The sequence below is a fragment of the Malus sylvestris genome, chromosome 15 (genome assembly GCF_916048215.2).
Source record: "Malus sylvestris chromosome 15, drMalSylv7.2, whole genome shotgun sequence".
Classification (NCBI taxonomy): Eukaryota; Viridiplantae; Streptophyta; class Magnoliopsida; order Rosales; family Rosaceae; genus Malus; species Malus sylvestris.
In genome coordinates, this window is record NC_062274.1 from 50,832,649 (window position 1) to 50,848,630 (window position 15,982).

Consider the following 15,982-nt stretch of genomic DNA (forward strand, 5'->3'; position numbering starts at 1 on the left):
AATAAAATATATTTTATATGAGAAACATAGTATGCATAATAAGTATATTTATATGAGACATATCAATAATATGCCTACTAATAGAGGCTCTCGGTGCATATATTTTGTAGATTCACTTACTTAAATGATAAATATATTTTATATGAGAAATATTAACAATATGCCACCTAATAGAGGCTCAGGATCCATGATAAACATGTATGAAATTTTATACTAATTTACCTACATAAATTAATTTACCTATATTTACTAGATTCAAAAATTTGATAACAGGTGCATTATTTTTCAAAATGACCCAAACTATTAGTACTAAGTAAAACAAAAACGAAAAAACAAAAAAAACAAAAAAAATAGGTACATTGATATTTGAAAAATAAAACAAAACATACTAGACACATCATTTTTAACGCTTTTTGTTTTAAAGAAAACAAAAGCATGGTTTTTATTAAATCAATAGGGTGATCTGAAAATTTATTGTTGAATTCAAAACGTTTTGAATTTTTATTCCTATGTCAATTAAAATTTCAAAGTTGGAGACAATAAAATAAAAAAGCTTTCCATTTTAATTTTGCTATCAATATAAAATGCTATAATGACTTAATTGAGGGTAATTTGGGGAATTAGAATAATATTAAATGACGCACAATCTCGATTAGGTAATTTGCTTAAGTGGAGCCTAGTCATCGGGTGTTTGTTAGAAAAATATATTATTATGGTTTTATGTTAAAAAAATTGAGTTTGAAGGGGTAAAGTCACATTCTCAGTAAAATCAATCTATGTAAAGGTCTGCTGTATTTCTTCTACCTAGACTCCAAAGCATTGCTCTGAGTTAGTAACAAAAGGCACCACCACCTTGGTCAGTTCCTATTTCACAAGTATAAACAAATCACTAAATGCATGACATGAACTAAGCCTAATAGAATTACTTAATAAGCTACAAATTCCGCATAACTCAGATCAAATAACACTTCTGTACCATGTAAAATAGATTTGCCATAATAGAAGAAACGATTGAATAAAGTAAGCTTAAATAGGATTTAACTTATAGATATATATAAACTTTATCAATATTACAAATAATGTAATCCGAATAATAGCATAAAACTATATATATTGTAGACATAAAAATATACTTGGCAAAGGTATTATGTATAGCAGCTTTAACCTTCAATCAAAATAGATTTTCTTTTTAAAACTAATTATTTAGTATATCAAGTGTAATATATATAAATAACTAAAACCAAACTACCTTAGAAGTGAAAGTAGGCATATACAAGTAAATAGAGTGCTATGGTGAAAACTCGAGTAAATTGTAGCAATGTTCCCTCAACTTTAACTCAATTGGAGCAATAGTCCCTCAACTAAAAGTTCATTATCATTGGTCCCTCAATTAAAAATTGATTACCATTGGTCCCTCAACTTTAATCCAACTGGAAAAATGGTCTATTAACTTTAACTCAATTTGAGCAATGGTCCCTTAACTTTAACCCAATTGTAGCGATGGTCTTTCCAACATAATTCGTTTTGACAAAATTCTAACGAAGTTGACGAAAAAGACCATAGCTACATGTTTTGATAAGTTAAGGGACCCCAATTGTACTAATGGTCCTTCCAACATAACTCATTTTGACAAAATTTTGATTAAGTTAATGAAAATGACCATAGCTACTCATTTTGATGAGTTGAATGACCAATGGTAATGAAGTTTTAGTTTATTGACCATTGCTCTAATTTGATTAAAATTAAGGGACTATTGCTACAATTTACTCTGAAAACTCCATTGGTTTAGATCAAGTATGTATAAATAGATGGATCATAATCAATAAGAATTTTTATATTCTTTGAACAAAAACTGAAATAGTATTGCTCAATACCAATCTAATCGAATTGAACTTTGTGAAAGGACATATTTTATAAAAGGTGCTAAATACATAACAGCTAAGCCCTAATATCAGAACAGAATTCAATATACATCTAACACTAATGTCTTGTGGTCTCTAGTTTAATTCAACCGCAAGACTAAAGATAAGCCTACATCCTCCATCCTCAACAGATCAAAGGAAAATAGTAAGTGACGATCACCTTACCTCACTTGTTCCCACAATGTCAAGGCCTAATGAGGTGCTGTTAGGGGGTGCGACAAGGGGTCTATATATACTCCTTATGTTTCTCCTATAACCCTAATGCATAATGCAATCAGTTTTGTCCCTCAGAGAAAAAAGAAAAAAACTCCAAAGAACATTTTGTGTGCCGTCCAAATACTGTTGATCCAGGTGTGAGATATTGCTAGTACATTTAAATCAATCACTCCAACGCTAGGAGATCTTCACATGATCAGTCATGAAAAAGAAGATTGTGAGCACAAGGATGATCCAACAAAGCAGCACGTCTATGGTTAAGGATTCGAGTAAGTTGATCTCTTAGTTCTTGTTCTTTGTCGCGTTATCAATTACGACCAACAAGATATATATTAGTTAACATAGTTTATATTATTTATTTATCTACCCTTACATATTTAATTATTTGAACTAAATTTACACCAATAACACGTCCTGAAACTCAATATTTGAATATCCGCCTTGTCTTGAACCTTCGTTGAATACCCGAATTTGCGCGATTCGTCGATCTTCCATTTTGATATCTTGATTTTTGGGACCAAATATTTATGCCCATTTGCTTTAATCTGGCCATGTTCTTGCTTGTCAACGGACTTGGATTCTCTGCCCTCCCAATTCGGTGCCCTCCCGTGCCCTCCTGTTTGTGTGGTCACGGTTAAGCCACGTCAATATTTTATATTATTATCATTTTTTTGTCTTATTATTTTTATAAAAAATAATATAAAAATAATATAAAATGTTAGCATGGATTAACCGTGACCACACAAAACAGGAGGGCACAGGAAGGGCACCGAATTGGGAGGGCAGAGAATCCAAGTCCGCTTGTCAACATCTTGGCCGTACAAAAGAAGTAGAAGGTGTGAAGATAGAGAGAAAGGAGAGAGGATTTTCTGCCCCCAAAATGGGTGTGGAAGATCCTCTCGAGAGAAAAGGTGTGGTTACTGTGGTCTTTCGGGTTTGGCGGCTGTTAGTGTTATATTTTTTTGTTATATTTAAGATTATTTTATTAGTATAATTTCATGAAATTAGTTTAAGAGTTTGTAAACCATTATAACTTTTTTTGTTGTTTGTCCACATGACACAAATTTGACAACATCGACAACAAATAGTGGTGCTCGTAGTTGCCACATCATTATTTAAAGGTCAAATTGACGGTTTGGCTAAACAATCTATGATATTAAGATTAGAACATAAATTTGTGTATAACATTGCAACATTTTTAAAATCAAGTATGGGATTGTAATTCCATCTAAACTTTAGAGTTCAAAATGTAATTTAATCCAAAATTAATCACAAGGGTGGTGTTTGGGCTGTGTCTGTTCATTGGGCATGAGACCAACATAATGGGCCAACAATCATACGGGCTCTCTCATCAGTTTTTTTTCTTTCTTTTTAAAGTTTGTATATATTATAAAATGGTTTGAAAATTTTGAGTTTTAATGATAAAGACAAAATAAAGAGTAAAGTGAATAGTATCAGAATTAACTTTTTAATGTAAAAATGTTATTTTTCGTTAAAATGGACAGTACCGGAATTTTCGTTAAAGTTCCATCTTATGCTGTTTCTTCTCTAACTAGTCTCGCTGCCGCCGCCATGCACCACCAGTGTGCGAATCTACTCCGCCCAATCCTTCAGCAAAGCTGCGACTGCTAGGCTGCGCATCGAACGCAGACGCCCAGCTAAGAGCCTAATCAACCAACATTCCTCCCAAATTTTGGTAGTTTCTTTCATTTTCTGTGATATGTTTCTATTCAAGAAGAAATTAGGGTTTTGTGGATTTAGGGAAGGTACGATTAGAAATTAGGCATTTCATAATTAGAATTTAGGGTTGCTGCTGCACATTCTGTATTTTGAGGTAATTTTGATCGAGACCCATTTGGTACACTTTGGATTTTGTGTAGGTGTGCTGTGCATGGTTGCTGCACGACAATTTCTGGTTGCTCAATGTCTATAATTTTTTACATGTTAAATTTGAATAGATTCAATATGCTGCTTTGCTTGCTGGATTATATGTTAAATTTGTTCAATATAATGCTGTGCTTGCTGGATTACATGCTTAATTTACAATTGATATTTCATGAAATGCATCAATTTAGTGTGCAGAACTATTTATTTTACCTTTGGGTTGTAACTTACCTATGGATTCCTATATGTTAGTAACACCGTCACATCCAACCCAATCCAAGCGGCAGTAGGACAAAAATGGCTAGAAGAATTTTAGTTTTGTTGCGACAGTTTGCCAATCACAACATCACACCATCTCCACCGCCCGCTTCTCCTTCCTCTTTCCTTCACTTCCCAAACTTTCAACGTGTTTTGCAACACCAATGTCATTGTCATCAACGATCTTTATACGATGATTTATAATATAAACGATTATGATTATAAACATGAAATTTTATAAATTGACAACGAACAATTTTGAAAAATTTTGAATAGAAGTTCCTACTCATCTTTGAGTAACCAAGTATTGTTCAAAAAAAAAAAAAAAAAAAGAGATCACCCTCACCTCTTTTGATTGATTGAATTAAACACTGACTTGAGTAGGATATCCTTCTCTACCGCTATATTTTATTTTCTATTATTTCTAGCGCTATATTTTATTTTCTATTATTTCTTCCTACGATGCATATAAGAATTGAGCTGTGCGTTCCGTATCAATGAGTGATACCTACCATTTCTGTAAAACTGCGTCAAGTGAATCAATTTTTTATTTTACCTGCTCCAAAAAAGTATTTTTCTTATTTTTCTTTTTTTGAAAGAGGACAAGAAATTTTATTAACACAACACAACTAATTACAATAACCACACAAGCAAAAGAAGGGATCTCAATAGTAACCCAAAAGCCCAAAACAACAAAACACAGAAGCTAAACCTAGCAGATTTCCTTCCAAAGACACCGCCAAAAGCACATGAACTGCACTCTACGACGATCACGAACCGCCACCACCAACTTTCGCCAGGAACCCACACCCCAGAGAAGGAAAAAGGATGAATTTTTTCCAACAGAGAACATCTCACCAAACGCAGCCACAAATGAAGAGAAACCAAAGAAGCCCATGGGATCACCACGAACAACACTGCCAGAACTGGCAGACAACAAAGAGAAGGAGGTGGTGTTGCCACCCGAGCCGGTGAGAACGCCGGAACTCTACGCACCTTCTCAGAAGACCGCATCACTTTGCGGTTAAAATTGATTGCAGAGCGGAACGGAGATGGAGTCGGTGGAAGCCAAAATAAGAACATGTATGTGGATGGATGGAGATCTGAGGGCAGCAGGATAAACCTGTGAAAATCGGGGTGTAAAAAGAAAACAAAAAGGAAGGAAAGCAGGGAAACACACCAAAAAGAAGAAGAAAGAGCAAGCAAATAGGAAGAAGGAAGGGCTGCCACCGACCCTAATCAGAATTAGGGCCAGCGACAAGAGGAACAAACTTTAGCGGGGCTACTGCTCTCACTCAAGGAGAGAAAAAGCTCTCACACACGGAGAGAAATTGCTTAGGTTTTAAGTATTTTTCTTATTTGGTCCAAGCAAAAGTGGTATTTTCTTAGACCAAACCTCTATAAGGTTTCAACCAGATGCATGGAATCTGGTGGTCCCATAAATCTCTGCAAAAAATTGCCTAGAAAACTATATATGTTAAGATTTTTTTTGTTCCAGAAAACTCTCATGCGATCTCTGTCTCTTCTGGAGCATAAAAGAATGCTTTTAGGAACAATAAATGTTAGGTTAGTATAATGATATTATTTCCACAAAGATGAAAGATTGAATTAGATTATACAAGGGATTGTCATAATAATTTGGTATTAAACTTGCGCTAGAGCTATATATCTTAAGATTTTATTTAGAAAAGTCTCATGCATTCTCTGTATCTTGTGGAACATAAAAGAATAATTTCAGGAACAATATATGTTAGATTAATATAATGATATTATTTATATTGAATTAAATTACACAAGGGGATTGTCTTAATAATATGGTATTGAAATTGCGCGAGAGCTAAACCTACCTTTCTACTCATAAATAAAAAGAAATATCACTAAATCATTGTACTAAATGACATGAACAATATATGTTAATATTGGATAAAAAGGGATGAACCCAAGAAATTTCCTTGTCCCACATTGGCCATTCCCAAAAGATTTTATCACTTTATAAGGTTTTGTCCTTTAAAGAAAGTGATTGGAGTAATAGGCCTGGAGACTAAAATTGGGCTCACCCTTGGGGTTGGGCTTTGGGGTGTGATAATTAATTGGTAATTAATTATAATTAATTATATTTAATATATATTTAAATTATTTAATTAATTATTTTTCGGATTTACTTAATTATTTTTTAATTAAATTCGAATTTAATTAATTAATTATTTTTTATGAAAAGACTCATCCTTTCAGATGAAGTCTGAGAGTTTTTTCTGAACACAGAGCAAAACACCCTTCTGAAGAGATGTCTCCCAACAGTCACACCCCATTCTCATACCTGTTGCAAACAGGCATCTATCTGCTATATATTCATACATCTGCATAGCATTTAGAACACAGAAATAATAAACTTCATCTTCTACATTCATAAACCTTCTTACTGAGAGAACCACATTAATATTCGCCAGAAGTCTATTTTCCGGTGCTGGAATTTCTGACTTAGATCGTTGAATCCTGGTGGAACAGACGTCTGTAGAACTACAAGCACAGAGTAGGGACGAAATTTCTGTTTCAAGGACATTGCGGTACGCAAGCCTCGATCTTCAAGTGGTCTGTTTTATAATTCATATTCTAGTTTATATTCTGTTAGTTTATATTGCATTTATTATTTATTAGCATATATAAGTTATCACAGATTGTTGACTAATAACCAACAGGATGAACCCAAGAAAAACTTCCAGCTAACTAATCCTGACCTAGAAAGATTATTCCTTATCATCATATTTTGAGATACTAAACAAAACCATTCTGATGCCACGAAGTTTATGTAGGCTCAGCACAAATTAATCTCTGCCATGTCCAAACCAAACATGCCAAAAAAATGAAGATATTTTCCGGGAAATGATAGTCTTGGGCACCACTCATTTCACAACTTGTTCTTTTAGGAGGCTAATCTGATACTTAGGACTCAAAATTGCATGCAGCCAGGAAGTTTCGTGGTTGCAAATACAATTTTGACATGAACTGATGTGTACCGCCAGCCGCTACATTTGTCTTGGTCAAAATCGATTTAGAGAGTATGATTCGAGTAGGAATTCTATAAGAAGCTCTTAAGATATCTTTCTCGTCTTTTCTCTTTATAAAAATCTGGTAACAGCTAACACCTCCCAGTTTCAAGAACATGTTACTTAATGACAAATATTGTAGCCAATTCTTAGACGTCAACTACTATTATTCAACATATGACAAGTACTTCGAGACAAAAAAGAAGAAAAAAATATCACACGACTACAAGTTAAGGGAATCACTAATTTATGTAGTTAAGGAGTTTTACCATTAATTAACCATATAAGGTCGATTTTTTATTACGTTTAGTACAGGAACTTCACATGTTTAAATTATTTTACTCTATTGCTAGAACCGTTTAAAAACAAAGGTTAATAGGTATAATTAAAGTAACCAGTCGTCCTCATTCCTATATTAATCACACAAGTCATCCACCGGCGGCCATCGTGCTGACCAAGAAAACACAAAACGCATATTAATTACTATATCCAGAAAAAGAAACAAACTTTTAAAATTTTCTTCTAATTTTATTAAATTATTTAGTAGACAGTGTTATTGGTCCTTTAAAAGGAGGTGGATGGTGTTGCTTGTTGTCATACTTGAGTGCTACAACACAAATAATTGCCACATAAGAAGCTATGGAGAATCCTAAGTTCCCTCTCCATCTCTGCCATGTCCACAAGCTTTCAAACTTCATCAACCGAACGCATATCCTCGTCCACTCAGTCGCTCTGGCGTTCTTGTTTTACTATAGAGCCTCTTTCTTCTTCCAACACCCCAATACCAAAGCCACAACCCTACCATGGCTTCTTGTCTTTGCCTCAGAAATCCTCCTTGCCTTCGAATGGCTCCTCAGCCAATCATTTCGCTGGCGGACAGTTTCGCGAACCGTGTTCCCAGAGAGGTTGCCGGAGAATGACAAACTTCCGGCAATTGACGTGTTAATTTGCACCGCGGATCCAGAGAAGGAGCCAACCGTGATGGTTATGAACACGGTGTTATCAGCCATGGCAATGGACTATCCACCAGAGAAGCTTCATGTGTATCTATCTGATGACGGCTGTGCTGCCGTGACTTTGAATGGGATGAGAGAGGCTTGGAGGTTTGCAAAGTGGTGGCTTCCGTTTTGTAGGAGGTATGGGATCAAGTGTACGGCTCCTGAGGCTTATTTCTCTGCAGGAGGAGAGGGAGATGGCTATGAGGATGGTGATTCCGGGGGTAGTGAGTTCGTACAAGAGAAAGAGCATATTAAGGTTAATTATAACAAAAATGTTATTCTTACCATCTGTTTTTATCATCAATTATACCATCTCTCTAATAGAAATGAGACACATATGTGTTGGTGTGCCCTACAGCTATTCGAAAGATGATACAAATAGATGATAAATATAACACTACTCTAAAGAAGATACTTAAAATGGTCAGAATGATAAAAGGAGCGTGGAATGAGTGCATGATGATTGTTTTTTTTTGTTTTTTTTTACAATTAATATTTCTCAAAACAAATTCCTCATGTGTGAAGATACATAAGTGTGATATTTCTCAGTAACAAAGCTGATGGTAAGGATTTGATTGCAGAACGCATACGAGGTGTTTAAGAAAAGAGTAACTGAAAATGCAAGGATTGAGGACGCCAGGAGCAACATGCGTCGAGATCACTCTGCAGTCATTGAGGTATTGTTATTTTGTACCCTACTATCACATTGTTTGTTGATTAGTACTTTAGTTTTACAAATTATTTAGACCCATTATATAGAAAACTTCATTTTAATCCTTGTTAAAGATGACTTTTAAACTAAAACTATGAGTAAGATCAAAATCTAATTTTAGTCTCTTGATACATTAATCACCTTATTTATTTATTATATTTTGATGTTTTTATTATTTCTCTATTTCTTCCTAATTTTGATGTATTAATTTTATTTCATTATAATTTTCATTTGCATTTCATTAATCGTAATATATTTTGTTGTAAACATTTACATAAACTAATTTTTGTTATACAATATATTTCGATGTACTTTGTTTTCTTCATTTAGGTACATTAAATTCATTAATTCAATATAATACATTTCGGTAGATACATTTTGGTACTAACATTTCGGTGTACACATTTAGGTACATTAATTTAATATAATACATTTCGGTACTTGCATTTAGGTACATTAATTGAGTCTTTCAAGTTTGAAGAATGTTAAATAAAATTAAAAAATTAAAAAAACTTTTTTTTGTCAAAAAATAAATTAAAATTTGTATATTAATAAATTTTAATAATTAATGGGAGACATTAAATAAAATACATATTAATTATTTTGAATTAAGAACACATCAAGGGACTATAATCAATATGTAATCTAACATCAGATTTATTTTAAATTTCAATCTTTTGCCCATTGATGTTCTGATTTGAGACGGTCAAATTATTATCTCATAACAAATTAACATGTAATTAACAACGTTGATAGAGTAAGCCTTGCCTCACAACTCACATGTGCCTACTTTCCCATTTATTTCCTAATTTGCCAATATATCCAACAAATAGGAAAAAGTGGTCTCCACACCATTCATACCATTAATTTTTTTTCACCATCAGGCCGGCTTGCTATAAGAATCCAACAAAAAAGAAAAACGAAAGAAAAAAGAAAGAAAAAAAAAAAGAAAACTCTTGCAAGGAAAGACAAATCTCTAATTATATAATACAAAATAATCCTAGAACCATATCTTGAATTTTGGCAGGTAATACAAGAAACGTCCAGTGAAGGTGATGATGCAATTCAAAGAAATGAAGCAAAAAATATGCCTCTCCTTGTTTATGTTTCTCGCGAGAAAAGACCCTCTCATCCCCATCATTTCAAGGCTGGAGCGCTCAATGTTCTTGTATGCATGCATTTCTCTCTTTTTACCCTATATAGTTACTTATGTAAGTTGTCAATTGATTGTCGTGTGTTAAAAAATAATAGTTCGTTTCAATGATTCAAATTGGCAGTTTAATTAAATTATACTTATCTGCTACATGATTTGACAAGTGAACGTTAACGTTTTTTTGATCAGCTACGTGTGTCGGGAGTTATAAGCAATTCACCTTACGTATTTGGGTTAGATTGTGACATGTACTGCAATGATGCAAGTTCAGCTCGGCAAGCAATGTGCTTCCATCTTGACCCCAAGATATCACCCTCTCTAGCATTTGTTCAATTCCCTCATAAATTTCACAACATCAGTACCAACGATATCTATGACAGTCAGTTGAGATCAATATTTATGGTATGTAAGAACTCAAAGACAAACTTTACATTAATTAATTGATACGTAAATGTATTATTTACATCATAGAATAATCTTTGACTAGTTGGTCTTGATTACTTGTATATATATAGTTGCTATGGCAAGGTTATGATGGGCTTGGAGGGCCCTGTGTGTGTGGTACTGGCTACTACATCAAGAGGGTGTCGTTATGTGGAAGTTCCATTAGTGAAGGTCAGTATATAAATTGTCTTAATTAAAAGACCTTAATTAGAGTTAATATATAATAAGCATATCATATATATCAAATTTATGAACTTGTCAATTACATATATATACTTTTTAATTGACCAAATTTTCTGCAATACCTGTTGGATGATGTATCGATCGACTATAGATATACGTGTTAATTAATTCGTGGACATTTTTCTCTGTTGTATATCATAATATGCCTTCAGATGGGGATGCAATGAAACTTAGACAATATTTTGGTCCGTCCAATCAGTTCATCAAATCCCTCCGCCAAATCAAGAAGCCTGACCATATGTTCATCCAGAGAAATAATGCACATCCAAATGAAAGCCCACTACTAGCCTCTTGTGCCTATGAAGATGGCACCAAATGGGGTGAAGAGGCAAGTACAATCAAACCATTGGAATCTTATATTTCACTCCCAAATTGAAAGATAAATTTATTAAAATAATTATGGTAAGCGTCAATTGTGAGTAGTTGATAGATGTCGGTCGTACAATGTATTAACAGATCATAATAACCTTGCGCAGGAGGTGACTGAGCCTAGCATTCCTCTAATGCTAATGGTGATATCTTACTCTTATTTGTGGCATGCAGGTTGGTTTCTTATATGGTTCAGTGGTGGAAGATTACTTCACAGGGTTTCATTTGCATTGCAAAGGTTGGATTTCAGTGTTTTTTGATCCAAAAAGGCCACAATTCTTGGGTAATGGCACCACCAATTTGGATGAGTTTTTGGTCCAAGGGACAAGATGGTCCTCTGGCTTAGTTGATGTTGCTATCTCCAAGTTCAGTCCTCTTATATATGGCCCCTTCAAAACCCACACTTTCCTTCAAAGCATGTGTTATGCAGAAATTGCTCTCTTCCCCATTTTCTATTTCTTGACACTCTGGTGCTTTGCTATCATTCCTCAAGTGTGTCTACTCAATGGCATTCCTTTGTACCCCGAGGTAATTAAATTTTGTTTTCCTCTCATTATAACTATATATATTTGAATATGATTAAGAATTTTTATAGCAACAAGGGGAATGTTCACTTCCATTATTACGAATCTAAACCATTTATATTGTGGTTGATTATGGACAAAATTTATGGTTCAAAATTCAATTTCACTGTCTGTCGATATAAGTACTTGTATACAAACGTAAGTACATAAGAAAGCATTACCCTTTTTAGAGTGCTTATAGGTAATTCACACCTTGGAGTATGATTCCTATATTCTAACATGCCGATCATGTTCTTGTTCTTTGCAGGTCTCAAATACGTATTTTATCGTATTTTCGTTCGTATTCCTTTCATCGCTCTCTAAACATTTATACGAGGTGCTTGCAACAGGATCAACATTTCAACATTGGGTAAATGAGCAGAGAATATGGATGATGAAGTCAGTCACATCTCACTTATATGGTAGTGTGGATGCTTTCATGAAGAAACTTGGTATGAGAGAAGCCAGTTTTCTCCCAACAAATAAAGTCGACGACGTTGAACAACTCAAGCTTTACAATATGGGAGTATTTGATTTCCAAACATCACTACAATTTCTTGCTCCAATGGTTGCCCTAGTTATCTTGAACATGGCTTCGTTTGCTGTGGGGATTGCTAGAGGGATCTTTGTGGGGGAGTTGGACAAGATGTTCATACAAATCTTCATAGCCTTTTATGTCATAGTAATTAACTACCCTATTATTGAAGGAATGCTAATAAGGAAAGACAAAGGAAGTATTCCACTATCTGTTACCCTAATATCTGCCTTATTTTCCCTCATTGTCTATTTTGTTGGTTCTATTATTTTCATGTAGCAAGGCCATGCCCTATATATGTGTCTACATTTTTCTGATTTAATACTATGATTCCTAAATGTTTTTATTGTTCCACTCTTTGCTTTTGTTCCTTATTAATCATTGGGATATTGTAAATGTAGGGGTGTCTAAAAGATTTACTCTGTTTTTTCTCTTGGCTAAGAGTTCTACTTCAGCCCCCAAAGTAATAGGAATGCATGAATACAGCCATAATTTCGAAGAAAGAAACGCCATTAAATTGTCTTTGACTAGTGATCAGAGCAAAGTTACCATAAACTAAGCCCAATAAGTTTTGGCAGCAACATTAATAGGTAAGAACATGTATCTCCATAGTCCAAGTCCGCATTAGTTCTGGAGGTCCTTTTTCCAAATCGCGCTTTCATTTAATCAATAATATATAGGATATGTTTCCAAATCAACTTAATGGTCAAATAAATTTAGGAAAATAATAAACACACATCTTTTTTAGCTTCTCTTACTCTCATGTTTAATCATATCTCTCTCTTCTAGTTGATTTATTTAATCTAACGACAAAAAAATAAAGAGTGTGTGTGAGAAGCTAAATAGAGTGTGTAAAAATCACCCCTCAAAGTTTGACTAAGGGTGTAAATGTTGCGAGTATCATCATGTTTAAGTTAGGTTTGTTAAAAGTTCATGATAGGTTAACTTCGTTTGGCTCATTTATTTTTTGCGCAGAGCTCAAACGAGGTAAAAATGAAATTCAAACTCAGTACAACTGTACAAGTCACTTTACAACAATGAGATGGTCCGCTTGTATAACATGTTCTTCAAACTTCTTTTTAAAGGGCCACTCACATGCTTCATGAGTTGAGCATGTCTAAGGTCAAGCTCGGTTTGTTTCTTAAAGGAGTTGAAACCTAGTTAATATAGCAAGGGAAGATTACGTGTTTGAAGCTTCAATCACCGACTTCATAATCGACTGGTGTATGTTCTGTTGAAGTTCAGTTCGTAGCAAGACTTCTGTATTTCTTTTTACCAATTAGCCATTCGTCTAGTAGTTTTTTTTTTTTTTTCACCAGCTCCAAAAATTCGTTCATTGACTAGTGAAAATAGAATCAAACATGGGTGAAAGAAGGTGGTACACCGCCCAATGACCCTAAGACTCCAATCTTGATGCCTTGACAACTAAACAGACCAACTGTATTATATTAAACCAACTTTTATTTCACCCAATCCTAATTCCCAAAAGACCCCTCAAAATATAATCAAGATTTTGTTTAAACAACAAAATATATAATGCCACCCCAACTGGAATAGGAAAGCCCCAGAAAACAGAGAGCAGTAGGCATTCATATGCATCGTCCCAAAGCCACCCTCACAGCCTCACCATCAACCTTTCACAAGATTGCTGCTTAAACCCTACTTTTTCTTCACCCTCACAACCCACTCATCCTCTCCATCAAAAATCACTTCCCAGAAATCCCAAAAACCCATTTCGATAAATAAGATTTCATCTTTTTCTTATCCAATGACAACTTCTTTCTCTTCCCACCAAGAAAACCCACTTCCCAAAAAGGTCCAATTCCCGTTGGACCCTGCCTCCTACCAAATCCTCGACGAAGTGGGATCCGGTGTCAGCGTCGTTGTCTCCAAGGCCATCTGCTTCCCTATGAACTCTGCCATCGTGGCTATCAAGTTCATTGACCGCGATCAATCCCGAGCCACTTTCGATTTTAAACTAATACAAGTATTTGAATTGCACGTTAATATATATACAAGCCCTTTAAGGAAAGAGATCTCCATTTAAAAAAAAATAGAGATATCCTCTTGACTATTAGATCTGGTTTTAATAAAATTCTATGGTTGAGATTAAATCACAGGTCACAGACTCTTAACCACAGAATTTCATTAAAGTCAAATCTAATGGTTAAGCGGATGTCCCCAATTTTTTTGGAAAATGGGAATCCATTCCCTTAAAGGCTATATATATCTATATCTATTATATCAATCTATTTTTGATGTTATCTTATTATACGCATATATTTTGACCTTAAGTTATTACATAATAATATGTATTTTTAACTTTATATTTTTATATGAGTATTATACTATACTATTATATTAAGGAAGGAAGAAGGTATGAGCTTGGAGGCATGAAAGAGGAATCATTGCAATCTGATCGCGACGAAAACATTCTCTTTTATGCAGCCGTTCTAATTGGATTTCTTCCTTTTGTGTGTGTGTGTATATATACATATATATACATATTTTCTCCTTATTTTCGAGTATTTTACTTATAGCAATTTATTTTAAATTTTGGGGATGAAATTTTCTTAAAGGGGGTAGATTGTAACGACCCGTCCTCAATTATTATGTTTTTATAATTTTAAAACTCAAATTTACGAAAATGCCCTTCAAGGTAAAAATGTTAACTTATGTTGACTGCCTTGTCATGTCACGTAAAACCCACTTCCTTGGCGTATATTTGTAGGACTTGTCGCTATGAACGTGTGAGCACGAGTGGAATTGAATTTGGAGTTAAGACGAAGATTTTACGAGACTTGGAACGATAAGGGTATTTTGGTTATTTTACAATTTGGGTTATTTCTCCATCATAGACCACTGGGGTGGTGACACATGGCAAAATTGGTCTTTTGGGGTGTTCTCCACGAGTTCGCTCTCTCTCTAGAACTTTTTCTCTTTTTCCCTCTCTTCTCTCTCCTTTTTCCCCCCAGGAAACTCTCAACCTTTCACCTCTGCACTTCCTCCTCCCTAAGCCACCTACTTTGGCGAGACCACAAACCAACCACCACCACCACCTTTACGAACCTTCCCCATCTATTAAAGTGGGACTCACGAACCCCAAGCTCAGCATGGTTTCTCCCTTTCTTCACAATGGCACTACCACTGTTCAAAGGATTCTCCGACGAGTTATTTCCTTTTCCGACATGGTTTCCTATGAGAAATCTGACAATTTTCGAACGGTGTTCCGACCAACTTTGGTCATGTCACGGCCTTTAATAGGTGCATCGGTGGGAAGTGCCACCATCCTCGCTAGTTCGAACGGCTCTGGGGCAATGAAATACCTATGAGTGGACCCCTTCTTAACTTGCATATTTTTATAAAATTTTAGGATTGCATTCACGAAAAGCATGATTTCCTGATTTTACGTTTTATGGATTATTTATGATTTATTGAATTTACGTTTTTACAAAAAGGTTATGAATTCTTTAGATTTTCGTATATGAGATTTTATGGATTTCAAATATGATTTATTTTATGGATTTATGAATATGATCTATCTTGGATTTATGAGATGATGCTTTGAGCTTTTGAGCTTCGGATTTGATATGAGTTTTAAGGTATGTTTTCGATGCTTATCTAGTGGGTTATCATACAAC

At 34.5% G+C, this 15,982-nt stretch overlaps 1 protein-coding gene across 1 annotated transcript; it reads left to right on the forward strand.

The window, feature by feature from the left end:
• Nucleotides 1-7,904: 7,904 nt before the first annotated feature.
• Nucleotides 7,905-12,695, forward strand: LOC126603820 (cellulose synthase-like protein G2). The gene is made up of 8 exons (XM_050270782.1): nt 7,905-8,578; nt 8,904-8,999; nt 10,062-10,202; nt 10,377-10,589; nt 10,703-10,802; nt 11,027-11,202; nt 11,418-11,771; nt 12,075-12,695. The coding sequence occupies exons 1-8, from the start codon at nt 7,964-7,966 to the stop codon at nt 12,618-12,620; spliced, it is 2,241 nt and encodes a 746-aa protein (XP_050126739.1). The 5' UTR covers nt 7,905-7,963; the 3' UTR covers nt 12,621-12,695.
• Nucleotides 12,696-15,982: the final 3,287 nt, after the last annotated feature.

Bases quoted from the DNA above. Each gene is read 5' to 3' on its own strand.
- LOC126603820 (XM_050270782.1), top strand. From the start codon at position 7,964: ATGGAGAATCCTAAGTTCCCTCTCCATCTCTGCCATGTCCACAAGCTT. The intron at 10,590-10,702 runs GTATGTAAGAAC...GTATATATATAG, and splicing joins AGTTGAGATCAATATTTATG to TTGCTATGGCAAGGTTATGA. The intron at 10,803-11,026 runs GTCAGTATATAA...ATATGCCTTCAG, and splicing joins TGGAAGTTCCATTAGTGAAG to ATGGGGATGCAATGAAACTT.